The 19,446-nt window shown below is 46.9% G+C and overlaps 1 protein-coding gene across 1 annotated transcript in view; it reads left to right on the top strand.

The window, feature by feature from the left end:
* The first annotated feature begins 224 nt into the window (after window positions 1-224).
* LOC119444588 (N-alpha-acetyltransferase 25, NatB auxiliary subunit) overlaps window positions 225-19,446 on the top strand; it is a 77,176-nt gene continuing 57,954 nt past the window's right edge. Inside the window, exons 1-6 of the mRNA XM_049664663.1 lie at window positions 225-308; window positions 671-756; window positions 2,729-2,867; window positions 7,248-7,547; window positions 11,295-11,375; window positions 15,279-15,386. Coding sequence (XP_049520620.1) covers window positions 236-308; window positions 671-756; window positions 2,729-2,867; window positions 7,248-7,547; window positions 11,295-11,375; window positions 15,279-15,386 — 787 coding nt within the window. The 5' untranslated portion in view covers window positions 225-235. The remainder of the gene's footprint in view (window positions 309-670; window positions 757-2,728; window positions 2,868-7,247; window positions 7,548-11,294; window positions 11,376-15,278; window positions 15,387-19,446) is intronic.

The following is a 19,446-nucleotide window of genomic DNA, read 5'->3' as shown; positions in this document are numbered from 1 at the left end:
AGGTTCTTCCGCGAGGCAGGAACACGTATTTCATATTTGGCGCCATTGTGATCACATGTAATTGCACAACAAATTAAGACTTACGTATAATTATATTGCTTAAAGTAACATAATAATTCTGAAATTGTGTTTTGTTAATGTTTATCAAATACTTAACATTTTAAGAAAGTTTAATTATTGGCTAAATTTAGCGTCATTTTGTTCTCTTTCCCCTAACACTGGAAAGCCTCCAGTAATGGCGAGCATGTTGGCCGCACGTTCACACGCAGACTCCAGCATAAATGAAAGGCGATTGCGGCCTGTCTACGGTAAGAATTGTATTTGATATCGGTATTTCAAACCGAGTGTCCGTACTTCAAGCGTCCCGTCCTGCTTCCCCGACGTTTACAAAATTCTGTGACCCTAGAGCAACGGAAAACGTGCCTTCCCAAACCGCTCACAACTTGGCGTGTTTCCGATTCATTCTTTAGTCGGGCTTTAATTTATTTGCATATTCTACTCGGAAACTGTAATACATTGCCACGTTGTTGGCGACAGCAATCCGATGACGCTGAGGGTGGGTGGAGCGTTGTTTGCTTGAGCGTTGTCTGGCGTCTGTTGTTGATAGTACCGCCCTTTACGGACAGCCTTTGGCGCATCGTTTTTCACATTTACATGTTATTATCGCCAGATTACCTGGACAATGGGAACCACAAGAAAGCGTTGCAGGAAGCGGAGAAGCTGTTGAAGAAGCAAAAGGACTTCTCCTGTGCCAAGGTGAGAGAAACCGGCGCCTTAACGCGACGACCTCTTGTATCGCGGACCTTCGGGGCTGTAATCACGCGGGATCGGGGCATATCGCAGTTCATTGGCCCACTGTTTGTTTCGCGACGCGTAGATTAAGCACAACAGCGAGATTAGCGTAGTACTAAGAAATAAGCATTCCCAGCTGGTAGGATTTTTATTTCTCTCATTCAGTTGTCCACTTGACCCGCACTTGACTATTTGACCCGCCGCTTGAAAGCTTGTAAAAAGCGTACATAATTGTAGTTATTGTCGATGAAACGCATTGATGAGAACATTTCAACAGCGTCGTTAGAACTCGCTGCATACAACTTGGCATTGCTCGCAAAAGTTTCCTGGTGGGTCGACTTCAAAGATAGCCTGAAGTCGCGGCACTGTAATAGCGTTTCAGCGCGTGATCTCTGTTATGCAGCACTATTGACAGTAAAGTATAGCTTGCTTTGTTGGAAAATGAATGCAGGAATGCTGTTTAACTATAGGTTTGGTGATTTTAGTGTTGCAAAGTGTCACAGCTGACGCCCACCAATGCCAGTGAGGCAATAATAATGGTAATATTGCTTTATTAGTAAACACATTTATTTTACACAAAATGCGGGCTTGCCACAGCCATGAGTTGACAGTGGGACTACAACCCTGTCGTTATTTTTTTAAATTGAAAGACAGAAGTTAGAATTTGATGTTTACAGTATTTGTAAATATGCTGGCATTAGTTAAGGACAGGTGAAAATAAAATCGAGTGACTCCTGCCAGTAGAAGTAAAACTTTATTTCAGCAAGTGGCTGTAACTTTAGCACGTACCTAAAAGAAAAAAGAAAGAAGGTTATTTTAGAGGCTGCAGCCTCTCACTGGCACCAGTCTACACATTAAGTAGAACGCCTTGCATCGAGGACACCTCAGTCCAGCAATAGAGAGACCAGAGATGCATCCACCATGCAGTACAACAGGTTTGGTTGAGGAGCGATTGTTCCAGACAAAGAGTGGCCACGCAACTAATTTCTTAGTTCCCTGTGTTGTCACCAGAGGGACAAAGTGTCGTAACAGCTGAGGTCTAAGAGGTCTAAGTAGAGTAAGAACACATAGGACAAGGTGAACGGATGGTTTTTATGTGCTGTTGCTCTATGTATTTAGTAACGTGTATCAACCTGCCCAATACCCACCAAGGTATCCCAGTGTCTACAGCATTGCGCTGCGGAGCTATAGCATGCCTCATAATCATATTGTTGTTTTGGCATCGTAAAACCCCCCGAATTTAAGTAATTTAATCAACCAGCCCAGGTCTGCATTCTTGAAGGTATATACTTGAAGGCAGTGTCATTCTCCCTTTCCCGGTCATGTCCTTCACTTGCTTCTTCACCACCTGCCCTTGCTGTAAATTGATGGGTGCCACTAAGAAGGTTGCCGGTTGGGCCATTCAATGGTTGGGCCATTCAATGCGGTTGGGCCATTCAATGTTGGGGCATTCAATGCAATTTCCGTGCTCACGTTGGTTTCGACGGGAATTCAGGGCGCAAGCTCCTTTCCCAAGCGTATCACCCCTGAAGGAAGCCGAACGCCAGGCCGGGGTACGCTTGTACCCTTTTGAACCAGTGGGTGCCCGGCGGCGGTGAGAATCGAACCCACAGCCTCCCGCAGCCGAGGCGGGTGTTCTACCACTATTGAATGACATTTATTGGCCAGTCAATTTGTGAAAGAACAAGCGCGATGAGAAGGCAAAGTGGAGAGTGGCAGCAAGATTGTGACGCTGTCTTCACGGTATACATGGACTTCAATTCAGGCACTATGCTTGTGTGCCAATTAAAATACTGTACTAGAGACAGTGGCAGTAAAGAGATTGGCTAATGACCAATTCATGATTTTCTCTGTGAATTGAAGGCAGTCTTCAGGTGATATGTATCTCGAAGGGTGTCACAGGAGAGGAATGTAACCTTTCTTTTTTTTTTTGCAGGCCTTGAAGGCACTTGCCCTTGTGCGGTTGTCCCGATCGGATGAGGCCTTGTCAGTGCTCAAAGAGCTACAGGCTGAGGCCCCCACCGACGATGCCACCCTGCAGGCCATGACCCTCTGCTACCGGGAACTCGAGCGGCGTGAGTGAAAACTTGAGATCTTTTCCTGGGGGGGTGTGGCCTTTGTCCTCCCCAAGGTTAGTGGCTAGAGAAGGCGTCCTTCTGGATTTCAGAGGCGGCTCTTAACACTTCTTAAGCGGGCTCATTAGTACCAGTGTTTGAGGTTACGGCACACCTAGGTGGTATTGTGCACAGTTTTTTTTTTAATGAGAAGAAAGCTTTTGAAAATTTCTGGGCAGAAGGAACGCCTATAGATGTTTTAAAACATGATAAACTTGTGGACTTGTTACGAAAAACTGGCAACTACCCTGAACTGCAAGAAAATTTGTTAGTATTGTAACCTTATCGTACCTATATTGACTTTTAAGGTGCCCAACGGATAGCACCAGAACTTCTGAAACAGTCTGTATTCAGGACGAGAGCACTGAATTTATGTGCATGAATGGACAAAGGCATGAAAATTTTATGGAGTGTTCACTGTCATAGAAAACTCTTTCCTAACGGCTTGCTTTTCAAATTAGAATTCACAAGTTGCTGTGCTTCTGCCGTAAGATTGCCCGGGCTGTAGAGTGCTACATTTGCTCTCTTAAGTGTTTCAACCCCATTTAGGAGTTTACAATTGGTATACCACAATATTGTGGCCACCTGCAAGAAGTTAATGCGGATGTCTTGATGAGACAAGTGCATACAAGACAACACAAGTGACATGACGGGGGTGCTTTTAATCTTGATTCTTTTTGCCATCCTGTTGCTGGTGCTCATTTATGGAATTCACTCCCAACCTTCTAGTTCAGCTATCCTATCATAGTAAAATTAATACACATTTTTAATACACTATAAAAGCACCTTGCTCACCATGCTCCAATATTTTTGAGAATCAGCTGCTCAAGTGCTCTCAGTGACTGTTTTAGCAATTTTATTGTAGTGCTTTGTGTCGGGGAATGGGCAGGACTGCCAGACCATCTAGTGAAAACAAATTGAACCACCTTTGTGCTTTCTCAGGAGAGCTGGTGATCATTTGTCATGCTGGTTCTTTAATTGCTCTTATAGATATGAGTAAAACTGAGTTTATGACTGCATTAATAAGACTGCAGTAATGAACACTAGCGCAGCACTCAGTATAGTTATTCTGTCACTTAGCTTTTCTCGCGTGCTTTATGCTATTGTTTTTGTAATGGTGGAGTTTTTGTTATGCTTGTAAACTGCCTGGCGATGACAGCATATTCTGAAACACTGACTTGTGGCTATCACTGCTTCAGGATATGTACTCGCTTCTCAGGCACACGCATGTTCCCAAGAACACGTCACACGTATGTACTAAAGTCTGTTCACTTTTGTGATAATTTGTAATGAAAGTGGCATGGCAGAGCAAAAGGCATGTTAACATATTTGCTTTACAAGTTGTATAACAGTGGGGACTTAACTGGTGTGAGTCAAGCAGCTGTTGGTTAAAAAGGTTGCTGTCATATCTTTCACAGAAGGAAGTTTTTATGTCCATTTGTGTCTTGTACTGAATTGTAACTGTGAAAGGGCACGATACCCACCACGGTAGCCCCCATTGGCTATGGTGTTAAGCTCGTTACCGATTTGATCCTGTCCACGATGGGAAGGATTCTGGTCATGGTGGAATACGAAAACATTCGTGTACTTAGATTTAGGTGCACGTTACAGAACCCCAGATGGCCAAAATTAACCCCATAATCAGACTGTGGTTTTGACACATTAAGAAATACCCCAGAATTTATTTTAATATGAAAGGCATGATACGGCAGATGTGGCTTCGTGTTCTGTGCACATAGCCGTGTGTACTGTCCCACAGTCTTTCTTTCTTTACGTATTGAATGCTCCTATTTTTTCATTGTCCTTCAAGCTGAAGGCAATCTTTATCAAGGTCGTGCAGCCACATATGATCCATATCATAGGAATGAAACCACCTGACGAATAAAAGTGGTTGTAGAGCATGTGTCAAGCACTACAAAGTCATGAATGGCAGACTACTGGTATCCTTGAGCAGAAAGCTACATAAACAGTGCATTCTGCCATTCCCATGGCGTTGACAACAAAGAAATTTGAGAAGGCTAAATGATTCAGCGCAATGAGCAATGGAAGTGTAATATCAAATCTATGGAAGATGGCAGTGCAGATATAGAGCAAACGTGGGTAGTTGATGTGGGCAGGCCGTGTAATGCATTGAGTAGACGACCAGTGCTCTACTAGAGTCAGGGGCCGGAAACTCCCTATACCTCCCATGGGACGCTCGGTCCCATGCCGATACGCGGCGGCAGCGCCGCTTCCACCACTGGTGGCTGCCGGATATTCTACTGGAAATAATTCACAAACAAAACAATACCTCCACGACGTCACTGATGAGGTCAGAAGGTGGAGGGAGAGGGCACGACCCTGGAGGAGGAGGGTTGCCACTGAAGCGCCCCTTTCCCACTTCGCATGCAAGCAGACTGTGTTCGTGCTTTCTTGCAGGTCCGCTGGCCGTGCGGCGACATTGGCCAAATCGCGGAGCAGAACCCGCTGAAGTGTGTCGTGTATTAGGAAGCGCTTTCTTCCTACCAGGTTTACCTTGCAAGCTGCTGTTAATTTTCTAAACCACTGGGACATTGCTCGTACGTGCCAGTGTCAAGCAATTATAATGAAGAATATTTATATAGCGAACTGTTGTTAATTACTGATATTCGCGGTTAACACTCACAATTAACAATCAGGCTGCCTTATATATTAACAGGGGCCAACCATCTATTCTGAAGTCCACGGTTCTGGGTTTTTTTTCACGCCCTGCCACAGCCTTGGTGGCAAAAATTTTACACAGCGAAATAAAGTTAGCTTCTTTGAGGCATTTCTCCAGTTCATGAACAAGATGTTTTGCTTCTCTGGCAACATTAAAGGGATACAAAGAGAAACACTTCATTAGTTTAGAGTTAGTCTGATAAAGTATACTTTCAAATTTCTATTTTCGTTGAGGGGTTGATATTACAAGGGAAAATGAAGGTCGAAGTTCCATTTTCTAAAATTTTGCACCAACGCCCTACTGCCTGTATGTCAGTGTGACGTCCTGGATTTCACAGTATTTGAGCCATTGTGGCTTGGTAGAAGTTCTTGAAACAAAACTTGTTAAGTTCAGTATCTGGCTCTTTTCTTAATACAGTGTAGTTCAGACTTTTACCGATAAAAAGTTAATGAGGCGCGAGCAGAGGCCCTCAAAATCCGAGACGTCATTTCGAGCTGGCATAGAAACTTGGAAGGCAGTTTCGCCACTCACCTTTAGATTTCGCGTCTTTTCTGGCATACCAAGCCCCCCTCCTTTAAATGGTAAGAGAAACATTTTTGGTATTGTGGAAGAATATTTTATTAATACAGCTCAACTTATCTTGGGTTCTTTGGTGTCCCATTAGGTAATGAGCACAGTATCTGTATCGAAACAATAGCCTCCAAGTTTATGTCGCCTTACTTGTTGTACAGGCAAAACCGTTCATGGTTTTGGTGGCCATGCAAAGCCATCACACATGCTTTTAATTTCACAGAATATCATGAAATTAGAAAGCACTATATAGAAGCACAGTACCTATGGAATGTTTGCTGAAAGTACTACCATTAGCCTGCCGCATTAGCTCACAGACGATTCTACATTTGTTTTTAGTTGTTTCCATTCTCAGCATCGCGGGCGGGTTTGCGTTGGTTGAAAGAGCTGCAAGTCCGTCAGTGGGGCTTGGACGTCACCTCCTCTTACTGTATTAAATGCAACAATCTTTTTTTTTGTATCCCTGCCCACTTTTTTTAATCTGGCTAGCTACCTGGTCTTGAAGCTAAAGCAGTGTGAAATATAAAAGAGAAGAATTGTCATAGTTAGTTGCACTTCAACCAGGAACCCCACAACTGTGAAACAGGCATTCTACCACCACTGTTTAACTGCATTGCATTGCCTGCAAAAAATAAAAAGCGGGATTGTAAGTTGTAATCTTCCTCTCCTATTTCACAGAAGGGTTTTCATGGGTGTCAGTAAAGTTAGCATCACAAAATAGAAAAGTCCCTCATTTTGTGATGTAAATTAAACTTCCAACTTAATACCTATTGCAAGGACCAGAAATGTAATTGATCGTGTATTCACATGAACTATAAAAAAATTAAGATTTTTTTTTTTTTTTAGAGCTTGATTTGGGACATGTGCATCATACTTTAGCATACCAAATCTCCTACTCGCTGTTATGGGCAGGGAATCATTTGTGCAGCATTAAAGGTACCCGAATGTCGCACATCTAGTCTCAATAAACACGTACAAACTTACAAATCGCATTTGAGTGCACCGTAACACGGAAATGCTATTGCACTCTCCTAAAATTAGTCATCGGACATGACTTCTACAACAAGTTTTTCGTCGACATGTACTCGCAGCGGAGCTGGTGGTGGAGGCATACGAGCGTGCCACCCAGAAGGAGCCGCAGAACGAGGAACTCCTGTCGCACCTGTTCATGGGCTACGTACGGGTGGGGCGGCCCCGGGAGCAGCGGCGGACCGCCCTGGCCCTGCACCGGCTGCGCCACAAGAATCCGTACTACTTCTGGGCCGTCATGAGCCTCGTGTTGGAGGCCGACCAGCCTGCAACCTCGCCTGCCGAGCGCAGCACCCTTCTCCTCCTCGCGCAGCGCATGGTTGACAAGTTCGTCAAGGAAAGGCGCATCGAGGCCGAGGCTGGTGGGTTGCTTGCTTCCTTTCTGCTTGCATGCGTTGTCCTGCTTTGTCCTACCAGCTGAAGAGGCTTTGCTGTCTGTCGTTGTTGTTGACCTTTTTCCGTTTTACTGGAGCAGCGAGGAAGAGCTCGAAACAGGGTTATCCTCGTCTGTTCAACTGTTCCGTCATGCTGTGGCATGTGTCATTGCGCCACAATCAATGTATCATTTAGTTGTACGGTGTGGTCCACTGCTGTAAAAGCAAGCGAGAGACCTGCTCCGTTGTAAAGTCGACGCCTGGTGGTGGTTGCTGTGTTGGAGATGCGCAGCGTGATAGACATGCAGATGTGTGTGCAGCACTTTTAACCACTGGTGATGCGAGTACCGTATTTACTCGATTCTAATGCGCCCTCGATTGTAACGCGCACCCGTTTTCTGTGGCCCCCAAAAAAGTCCTTTACAGTACTGCGCAGCTCATGCACTCAAACAGAAATCGTTTGGAAAAACAGATTTACTCCCGATGCACTAAAGTTGCGATGAATAAAAAAAGTAGCAGTTTCGTCCGAAAGGCGAAGCATCGATTGCGATAGCCGCTATATGAAGTAAGGATAGCAGTTCTATCGGCCTTATAAACTTGCAAACATTCGCTTACTAAATAAATTAACAAGCACGGTGTCACGCGTGCACAAACAAGCATGAATACATATCGCTCGTTGCTGCGAAAAGTTGCTGTGAAAACGCTGGAGTGGACAAAGCGCGGCGAGCAAATTGACTTTCGTGCTAGCACGCCTCTCGCTTCACCGCGATCTATAAGCGGCGAAAACACAGCGTGTGGCGGACTTTCCCCGTCGCAGATCGCTTTCAAGATAGACCAAGGCGATCGTATCGCCGAAGTTAATTGTCGTAGAACACAGTGGAATCTCGATGATACGAATCTCACGGGGTCACGGAAAATATTCTACTCTGCCAACAAATGCATTCTTGTACTTTGCGCCTGTGCCGGCTGTCGGGGTTGTCGCGCGCACCGTATCTTGAAAGCGATCTCCACGCGGCTCTGACCTTTGTATGCGCTGTGCTTACGCCGCTCAGTTTCCGTTGAAGCGATAGACCGCACTTCCCCACGCCTGCATGGGGAAAAGCGCAAAAGCAAGAAAAGCGCCACCGCGTCAAACTCTTCGCGCCCAGTCGCGGCCACCGCGCTGTCCGGCGCCGCGTCCGCGCCTCTGCACCAAAAGAGAAAAGGAGAAAGCGCGTGACTGCACGCTGTTCTCTTTCGCTGCCGTCGGTGGGGCGGCGTTTATTCGTATCAACCGACGCGGGTCGAAAATCGATTCGTAACAACCGTTCTCTAGCACGTTGCAAAGTAATGGGGCTCGGCCTGGACCACAGAAAAATTCGTATCATCCGGAAATTCGTATTATCCGTGATCGTATCATCGAGATTCCACTGTATGTCCTGCTTCGGTCCACTGAAACCCTTCCGTGTTGCTTTGCTGGCGAAAAACCTCTTCTATTTGTGCCAGTCCCGCACGCAAGCTTCAGATTCTCCGAATGTCTGTGATGCGGCCCGATTTCTGTCCCGTCTCCGCACACATAATCACTTTCCTTTTAAATGCGGCATCATGATGAACTCGGCACTTCATGCTGACAGAGCAGACGCAGAAAACTGGAAAACAGACGGTAGACTAATGCCTAAGCACATGTACTGCAGCACATGGAGGAAGCTACGGCAGCTAGGCTAGAGTGTAGCTAGGCTCGAAGCGCTTACGAGGCGGCCATTTTGAAATGCCAACGGCTATGTGGTAACGCAGATTTAGAGTCATACTCGATTCTAACGCGCACTAAATTTTTGGACCTGTTTACGGTAAAAGCTTATCCACGTTGGAACTCGTGAAAAGCAATCCGCGCACTTCTACTTGTCATTAGGCTGTGCATGCTCCTGGACACACTACCTTGAACCCAGCAGCCGTTGCCCGCGTACACCGTAGCGCACTGCTCGTGTGCTTTACATAGCAGTGAACCACATTGTGCAGTCCAGCCCACTTATGAGGACCCCAGTTCAGTTATTAAAAATACTCAGTTTTATGGAAAAGGATAGCATGACAGTCGTAATTTTCCTGTCTTCTATGGTAGCGTATCGCAGATTGGAATAAGCATGTTGCGACTGTGAGCTTCTTTAAAGCAAACGCGGTATTGAAGTGAAGCTTTGTTTGCCTCCACCCACCCCCCTGGGTTTTCTTCATTGGAGTGTCGTTCCGGATATAATTATGTACCTAAGGTTCTGTTCTTTATTGTGCTGTACCAGTATACATATCATATTTCCTGGTGTATAAGGTGCGATGTTTCTTTTAAAAATTTCACCAGTGCATCTTATACAACAATGTGACTTACGTATGCACTTGCGCGGTCAATATGTGCGCCCTCTTCTTTTTTTTCCCATGAATACAAGAAACCGTGCGTGGCAGCATTCTGAAAGAAATCTAATCTTGTTTCAACAGTGTAGTGACCATGACAGTACATTTCAGCTCCTAGGGCCCGCCGTATAGGTAGCTCAGCAACAGCACTACATACCACCAGCGTGACCTCTGTGACATAGGTGCTTGCATAATTTTAGGTCACGCGTGCAAGTTTGCAGTTATAGGTTATAGGAGAGAGCATATGTTGCCTTGAAAAAGAAAAGTCCACTTGTCGAAACGTTGGCTCCTGCTTTCACCTTGGTCTCGTTTTGCTCACAGTTATATGTTAGTTTTTCTTCAGCAAAAGATGAAACCCAGGGAGCTGTTGCAATAATTAAAAAAAATGTACCAACATTTTTCACATTTATTTATTTATTTAGTATACCCTCAAGGTACAGTTGTAAATTGTACAGGTTAAATACAGAGGCAAATAACACATAGTTCATTATAGAAAAAAATACAAATACAAATAAGCAGAAACTGAAAGAAAAAGTCAAAGCTAAACACATGGAAGTCAATAATTAATAAAAAGAACAAGAAAAAATAAGAAGAAAGGAATAAAAAAAGAATTGTCCCAGATGTATTAGATAATTACCTCATACAATACATGGCAAGAAAACATGGCTATGAAATGATAAGAATGTTAAATAGAAACTTGGAAAGCGTTTCTGCAAGGTCTGTTGCCGTGGCTGAGGACATTTGCGGGAAACGTTCGCCGCCGAGTTCGACTGTGCGTCCCTTATTGTGGCTGATTCATTAAAACTTAACTTACACCAATTCCCACACTGCATTGGGTTTGCATGATACAGTGGAACCTCGTTGATACGATTCTGCGTAATATGTTTTTCGGGATGATATTTTCCCCCGATAATACGATTTATAGTTGGATACTATGTTGGATGACACGATTTTCGGATGCCCTTTATTTTCCGATTCCCGTGAAGGTTGTATCAACGACATTCCACTGTATTTTCTTGTAAGGTTTAGAGGGCTTAGACAGTCATATAAAAAAAATTTTGCATCAGTAGTCCTTTAAAGGTAGGTTGATTGTGTTAATCAAGATGATGGTGCGACACCTCTATAGGATGGGTTGCAGGGTAGTCTCTCTAGGCTTGTGCTGCTGACGACGTCATACCCCATTGTAGGCTGTCTTACGACCTGCAGTATGACAGCAGTTTGTGAGCAATAGCTGTTCACTTTTGGTCCAGACTGACTTGGTATGGTGTGTGTGCATGAACGTGCTGGCTTTGATAGCCATGTGATTGATGCTGCTGCATCCCTGCTGATGAATGTCGAACGCTTTGCGCATCGTTGCAGAAGTGCAACTCTACCTGATGGTCCTGGAGATGCAAGAGAAGTATCAGGAGGCTTTAGACGTCCTTCATGGGCCTCTGGGAGGTATGGAGCCCTTGCTTTACTCAATTTTGTCGCGCCCTCGATTGTAACACACGCCTGTATTCCGTGACAAAAAAAAAAAGTCCTTTACAGTACTGCGCACCTCGTGCTTTCATATAGAAATGCAACTTTCTCTCAGTTGGAAAAACAAAGATTTACTCCCAATGCACCAAAGTTGCGATGAATAAAAAAAGAAAGTCATAGTGTTGCCTGAAAGGTGAAGCATCGATTGTGATAGCGAATTAGTAGACTGCTATACGAGGTAAGGATAGTACTTTTATCGGCCGTATTAACTTGTAAACATTCGCTTACTAATTAAATTAACAAGCATAGTGTCACGCGCGCACTAGAAAGCATAAACACATCTCGTTCGATGAACGCAGAAACTCGCTGTCAGAACGCTAGACTGAGGAAGTGCGGCAGCAGCAGCGAGTGAATTGACCTTCGTGCTGCCTCTTGTTTCAACGTGAACTATAAGCAGCGAAAACATAGCGCGCAGTGGACTCGGTCCCCGTCGCAGACCGCTTTCAAGATAGGGCCAAGGCAATCGTATCGCCGAAGTGGATTGTCACATAATACATCCTGCTTCGGTCCACTGAAACCGTTCCATGTTGCTTTGTAGCGAAAACCCTCTCCTGTTTGCACCAGACCCGCACGCAAGTTTCGGGTACTTCGAACGCCCTTAATGCGGCCCGATTTCCATCTGTCTCCGCACATATGATTACTTTCCATTTAAATGCAGCCAGGGTTCCGCCACACGGTGGGCGGTGGTGGCTTTGCCGCCCACCACTCCCGCCGACCGTCCACCTCTATGACCACCCGCCCACCACTGCCCGCCTCTCGGAAGTTTGCTGTAGTTGGGGACAACTTTCTGTGCCTATGCAGTGGAAGCTACGAGCGCAAAGGGCCGGCTTCCACAAGCGCGCTGTTACAGGCAAGCATGGACGCCGGCAGCAAGTGGCCGCACATGCTCACGAGCCAGAAACAAAGGCCGGGAAGCTGGCGGTAAACGCGAACAATCGCAGTACTAGACCTCGGAAAGTGCGACTGTGTGGCATCCTCGAGAGCATGCAAGTCTCACTTCTCCCCATGCGTAGCTGGTATGGCCGCGGAAAGAAGCGCGAAAAAAAGAAGAGGCCTGCGCAGAAAGAAGGACAAAACCCAATGCGTCGTTGCCTCCGCAATAGAATTAAAAATAACAAAAATAAACAAGAAAAGTCACTTTCGCCCAAAAGGCGAAGCATCGATTGCGATAGCAAACTAGTGGACAGCTATACAAAGTAAGGATAGTAGTGTTATCGGCCATATAAACTTGTAAACATAGGCATACTAGATAAATTAACAAGCATAGTGTCACGCATGCACTAGCAAACATGAACGCATCTCACTCGATGACCGCGGAAAATCGCTGTCAAAACACTGTAGTGAGTAAGTGCGGCAGCAGCAGCAAGCGAATTGACCTTCTTGCCGCCGCTTGCTTCAGTGCGAATTAAGCTGCGAAAATACAGCGCAGAGAGGAAGGACACTGTCCCCGCCCAGATGACTTTTAAGATACAGCCGCCCGAGGGGGGAGCGCGGCTAGTACCCGGCCTCCCCCCTCCCTACCCTCCCCCCGGAGCCTTGCGGCCCGGCGTGCGTGCGCGGTTACTCAGGACGGCGCGGAGAACCCCCACCCTGCCTCCGGAGCGTTGCGCGCGACTGGAAGACGGCGTGCTTCCTTCCCGCCAGTGCGTGTGCGCGATTGAGCCGCGATCGCCGGTTCACCCTCGCACGCTTTCGCTCGCACATAGAGCATGTGCGAGTGAAAGCTGTGGACTTTAGCTGTGGACTTTATATGGAACCTCTCGGCGACGATGACAACGGCAGAAATACTCCTGGAGTGTCCATATAATTTCTATCACAATAATAAAAATGAAAGTCCCCTCCCGGTCTTTTTTTGTTTTTTTCTCCAGCACTTTCAACCAATCTGATAAGACTGAGTTTTCAACAAGTATCCAGAATAACACCCGTAAGCTGCATTTGCAAATATAAGTTTCTTGCATTGTTGCGTTGTGTGATTGCGCTCAAACATCTGTTGTGCTGTCATTAATCAGTATGTGCCTGTGCCCCCCCCCCCCCCCTGTGGTTCTCAAATGTCCACCTCTCAAAATTTTATGGGGAGAACCCTGAATGCGGCATCATGATGAACTCGGCACTTCATGCTCATAGAGCAAATGCAGAAAACGGGAAGCCAGACGGTAGACTAATGCCTAAGCACAGGGAGGAAGCTATGGCAGTTAGGCTTGAAGCACTTATGAGGTGGCCATTTTGAAATGCCAATGGCGATATGGTAACACAGATTTAGTGTCATACTCGATTCTAATGTGCACACAATTTTTGGACCCTTTTTATCGGAAAAAAAGTGCGCTTTATATTCAAGTAAATAAGGTATATTTCTTTTCTGTGGTGATAATTAATGCTAGTGCACAAGTACACTTGAATGTCAACAGTCTGCTTACTTTCATAACGCAATCAAAAGAAATTGCATGGTAGTTATTTTGAAGGTTCGTGATGGTTTGGCAATGCTACACAAAGGTAGAAGGCAAGAAAAATGGGACATGTGCTGACTCTAAACTAATTTCAACTAAGCAAACTATTATGGCCTAAATAAAGCCGCAATCCACTATAGCATTCAAGTTGTGTGTTCTTCATCTTATAAGCTTTCATGTACTGCTGCCAAATGAATCGACGGTATTTTGTACTGCTGCCAAATGAATCAGCGGTAATGCCCAACCCGATGCCCGTCCCGCTGCTGGAAAATTCGTCCACGCGGGGCTTCGTGCACACTGCGCCGCTGTAGAGCTCGAGGGTGCCATCCTAAACCAGGGACAGATCCACTCCAACATGCGCCGGCGTGTTGGGTGGTACGAAAAAGGCGTGCGCAAAAGAACCTGTTTGCGCGTGCGGGTGACAGCCGCTTACCTTGTGACATGGCGCTGTCACCAATTCGCGTGATCGTCACCAATTCGCGTGATCGTCAGGCTGCTTTTGACTCTTTTCGGAACTCGTGGAGTGATTATCGTAGGCGATTGGCCTTTCGATAGGCGGCCGTCCCGCTTTCCGACGCGCCGACGCTGCTTGCCAGCGTAGTTATTATTATTTTTTTTTCCTCAGGCGCCATCTCAGGTTTTCCGGATCCGTGCACTGCGGCGTCCACTTTCTGCGCCTTGTCATCTGCTAGCCTCCTGTTTCGTCTGCCGTGACTGGATACATTGAAATCTATGAATCCAAGATTTTAGAATATGAGTTCGTAGTACTGAGGCGTTGTTAACATGACACGGAAACTGAATAACGATCGTTATTCTGTAAAGTTCGGTATTCTGAAATTCGTTGAACTGAAATATTTTTAAATTGAAACTATAAAAAGTCAGCAGGGGATTTCTGAAAAGTTCATTAATGTGGGGTTCGTAGTAACGAGATTTTATTGTATTAGTACAGAAATGGGAAAGAATGCTAAAAAGCAGATGGCCGGAATGCTTTATATTCACCGTTACTGCATAGTGCTATTGCAGAATATTGGAAAGCGTGAGTGCTGAAGTATTTCTCACGTCAAGAAAAAAAGAAAGTCGCGTTATATTCGTGTTATAAACCCGAATATACCGCGAGGCGCCTACTGAAGCCAGGAATTTAAAAGTAAATATATTCTTATAATTTTTTTTAAGTTTCAGTTTTAGTTTATTATCCATTCAATACAATGATTATGTAAACGATACTATACAGACGAGGGTCCCAAAGTCAGACTGCAACGGGACCCTCGTTTCGAATTAAAAAAAAAATGTATGCAAGGCATGGGTTAAATGGTTTTAATTGAAGTCTGCAATAGCACAAATGTTTGATTGCTTTCACCTGCCTGTTGGGTGCGTGCAGAGAGCCTGACCTCGTACCTGGACTTCGTGCACCAACGCAAGGTAGAGCTGCTGTCCAAGCTGGGGCGCTGGCCAGAGGTCAACAGTGTCTGCAAGTCACTGCTGCTCGGCAAGTATGTCGGCTTTTTTTGTTCAGCATGCATTGGAACCCAGTTGTTTGTTTCACTCTCCTCCTCAGAGTTTGTTGTTAGTGTTTCTTTTACAGTGAGGCTTTAAAAATGTTAGAGCAGGGCTGTGCGAATGTTTTAAAATTTCGAATACAGATTTTTAGCACATCTGTTTCAGATCAAAGTATCCAGTTAGAGAATTTGGTACAGTAAAACCTTATAAATCCGACTTTCGTTAATTTGGAAAAATCACATAATTCAGACTCGTCCTCTGGTCCCTCTAGGCGTATGCATTATTTAAACGAGTCGGCACAATTCGCAGCTGGATGAAGGAAGATGGTGCGGAGGGGCACTGGCCTTCCCGCCATTGTAGTTTTGTCACAACAGCTCTGCCATTCTCCTATTTTTCTTTTTTTTTAATGGAACTTGGTTATAACAATTATTGGTTATAACAGTGGAATTTTCGTGGCACTTGAATATTGTTATAAGTGGGTTTGACTGTAATACAGTAGAACCCTGCTGTTACGTTTTTCACGGGACCGTAAAAAAAAACCGTAAGAGCCGGGAAACGCAAGAGCCGGGAAACAGGAAAAATTGAGAAATGGGAGTAGTGTTAAACTGCACACAATATTTTAATTCTTACGTGTGACAAAAAGTAGTTTCGCCCGACAGCCGAAGTATCGATTGCGATGAGCTATACAAAGTAAGAATAGTAGTTTTATCGTCCGTATAAACTTGTAAACATTCGCTTATTAACTAATTAACAAACATGGTGTGAGCACCCACAGGCAAACATTAACACATCATACTCGATGAGCACGGACACGCGCAGTTAAGCACGCAGAAGCGAGCGAAGTGACCTTCGTGCTGTTTTCTATCCCTTCGACGCAAACTGAGCGCCGAGAACACACAGCACGCACAAAGCCGCCGACGCACCTACACTGCGTAGACTCTGCCCCCACGGAGATCGCGTTCAAGAAACAGCCCGCGCGACCGCGCGCCGCAGCGCAGTATGATGCCAGAGCACAACGCTGCCCGCTTCCCCCCCCCCTCGCTCTCTCGCCGGTGCCTCGAGCCCAACGGAAGGAGGCGCGCTTCCTCCCTGCTTTTCTTGTTTTCGCTCGCGAGACGCGGTCGTCGGCTCCCCTCGCACGCTTTCACTCGTACATACGGCATACGTCGCGAAAGAAAGCATACGGCGCGCGGCGATGGTGTTATCGCCCTTGGACTTTATACGGAACATCTATGAGCCCAAACCAATTTTAGGGCCGCAACGCCGCACCCACAGGCAAACATGAACACATCATACTCGATGAGCGCGGACACGCGCAGTTAAGCGCCGCTGCAGAAGCGAGCGAAGTGACCTTCGTGCTGTTGTCTATCCCTTCAACGCAAACTGAGCGCTGAGAACACACAGCACACACAAAGCTACGAGCCGCCGACGCACCTACACTGCGTAGACTCTGCCCCCACGGAGATCGCATTCAAGAAACGGCCCGCCGCAGCGCAGTATGATGCCAGAGCACAACGCTGCCCGCTTCCCCCCCCCCCCCTCCCCCCCTCGCTCCCTCGCCGGTGCCTCGAGCCCAACGGAAGGAGGCGCGCTTCCTCCCTGCTTTTCTTGTTTTCACGCGCGAGACGCTGTCGTCGGCTCCCCTGGCACGCTTTCACTCGCACATACGGCATACGGCGCGCGGCGACGGCGTTATCGCCCTTGGACTTTATACGGAACATCTATGAGCCCAAACCAATTTTAGGGCCGCAACGCGTCATAGACACCATCTTTAGATAGCAAATGCGGATCTCAAAGGCCATATTTTGCTGGCAGAAACTGAAAATACGTAATAGGTGTCGCCCCCAGAACTTTGGGCGGCTAATGCCATCGTCAAGCAACCAAGCCAAGTGACATGAAAAGTCAAAATGGCCGCTCGGGCGGGCGCGGTGTGGCAGTTCGCAACGTGTGATGCGGGAACGGTCCCATAGTTGCGACGTAACAGCAGGGTTACCAATGCAATGGGTTCTATGGGAGCTGTGCCGGGACCGGCCGAAAACGACATAACAGCCGGGAAAACGCAGCACCCGGGAACATAACAGCGGGGTTCTACTGTACGCGGCAAGTGCAAAGGTCGAGCCGAGATGGTTAGTGCTTTGATGCGCATTGTATTCCTGCACCTCTAGTGTTGGCGGTCGCGTAATCCCAAGTTTCCGAGACACTGCTTGAAGCATTCGCTCGCATTGTGACAGCGAGTTCGTGGTCTTCAAGTGAGATCTGTTCAAGTTTGCCCGAGCGCACGTGACACTGATAAAGCTATGAACCTTACTTCGTGTAGTTGTCTCTTTGCTGTCGGCATCAATGCTCAACCTTTCTGGCAGAACTGTTGACTTCTTTTGTTTCAGCTCAGGACGAATATTCGTATCTCTTTACAATTTGTTGTTCATTTGTCGCCACCATCTGATAACGGCTGTGCACACTAAGCGCGGTCAGCCATGGCATCCAAGATTTCTGGCGACGCGTGACGCACGCAAATCTTTGATGCTGTGAGCCATGTTGACGCATTGCCATCGGTGCGATCTGCACTGCACACGCTGGCACTCATAACCACGCTGTTATGGCCCAACCTTCTTGTGATTTCTTTACAACTGCTGACTAGATACTATCCACCTGGAATGCTCTGGGAAGTAGTGAAGTTGTTTTTACTGCTGAAACTATAAAACCTCAAATTAATGAAATTAGCAATTTAACAAAGTTTTTCAGTGCAAGTACAACTTCATTATACAGTGTAGACAGCTTATAACGTAAGTCGCCGGAGTCGCAAATATCCGCAATATAAGCGTTACCGCACTATAACCAAAGCAAGAGTTTTCAAGGCCCGCACATATGCAAAACATGTGCACCGAGCCGCCACGGGTATGCGACAATCGAGAAATGCGGCTAGAACGTTTGCATTCAATATACAGTCGAATCTCGTTAATTCGGAGACCCCCCTCAATGTCGCGTGCGAACAAAACAAAAAGAAAAAAGAACCGCGGCGGAAATTTCACCTTCTCTCAAATGGCAAGGTCTCCAATTCTGCGTTGCGCTGGAACATGCGTGTACGTGCCGATGTCTCAGCCACGCTACCGTAGCCACGCGTAGAAAATGGCAGTGATCCCTTCTTTCTCCTTTATGCTTCCTCTACTTTCTAGTCACGTGTTGACCTTGCACGCTGCGACCACGGCGCAGAGGGAAGCAGCGGCGCTGTTCCAGGCCGGCCAACGAAACTGCCCACGCCGGCAAACGCCCGCTTCCCGATAACGGCAGAAAACGAAACTTCGGGGAGCTGGCGCTGGGCCGGCTGGAGCGGCGGCGGGCGCGCACGGTGACAGTTGAAAGTGAGGGAGCTACGAGGGAGGGCGAGGGGAGCCACCGAAGCGGCGGAGTTGCTGAGGCGAAATCCGCTTCCCTGCCGCCCACCTCCCTCACATTCCACGGTCTCCGCGTGCGCTCTTCACCGTGCCGTGCCGTCGCCGCCCGCTCCCTGAAATTTCGTTTACTGCCGCTATCGTTAAGCGAGCGTTGGCCGGTGTTGGCAGTTTCGTGGCCCTCGCTCGCTATGCGCGCCATGATATTTCACGACTCGATTCGCACTCAAGATTCCGGTTTCAGCCTCACTGGTTGTTCGTTCGCACCACGTGCCCTTCTCCTCCACTTCATCTCTCTTCCTCGAGCACTCCTTGGGGCGCCCGTTTGAGGGGAGCGTTCGCCGTCTGCGCCGACTTCCGTACTCCCAGGCAGCCACACTGTAACCGGTATTTTGTTTCCCGCAACTGCACTATACATAAGTTGCACGTGACGTCAGTTCCTGCCTTCCGGTTTTGCGTCCGCCATTACCGAGCACATACGTCGTGGTGCCGGAGCAGCGGAGCTGTGTTTACGTCCGTGCGGCGGATCGTTTTGCTTTGTGCGTATGCTTTAATCGATTGCCTTGCGCGCATGGCGAAGGAGAATTGTGCAGGACTTTGTCCTGCATACTTTGATGAACTTGTGGGACCAACGCGGGCCAGGTACAAGAAAAATCGCCC

This window comes from Dermacentor silvarum, chromosome 3 (assembly GCF_013339745.2).
Source record: "Dermacentor silvarum isolate Dsil-2018 chromosome 3, BIME_Dsil_1.4, whole genome shotgun sequence".
NCBI classification, from domain to species: Eukaryota; Metazoa; Arthropoda; class Arachnida; order Ixodida; family Ixodidae; genus Dermacentor; species Dermacentor silvarum.
This window is presented reverse-complemented; position numbering and strand designations above follow the sequence as displayed.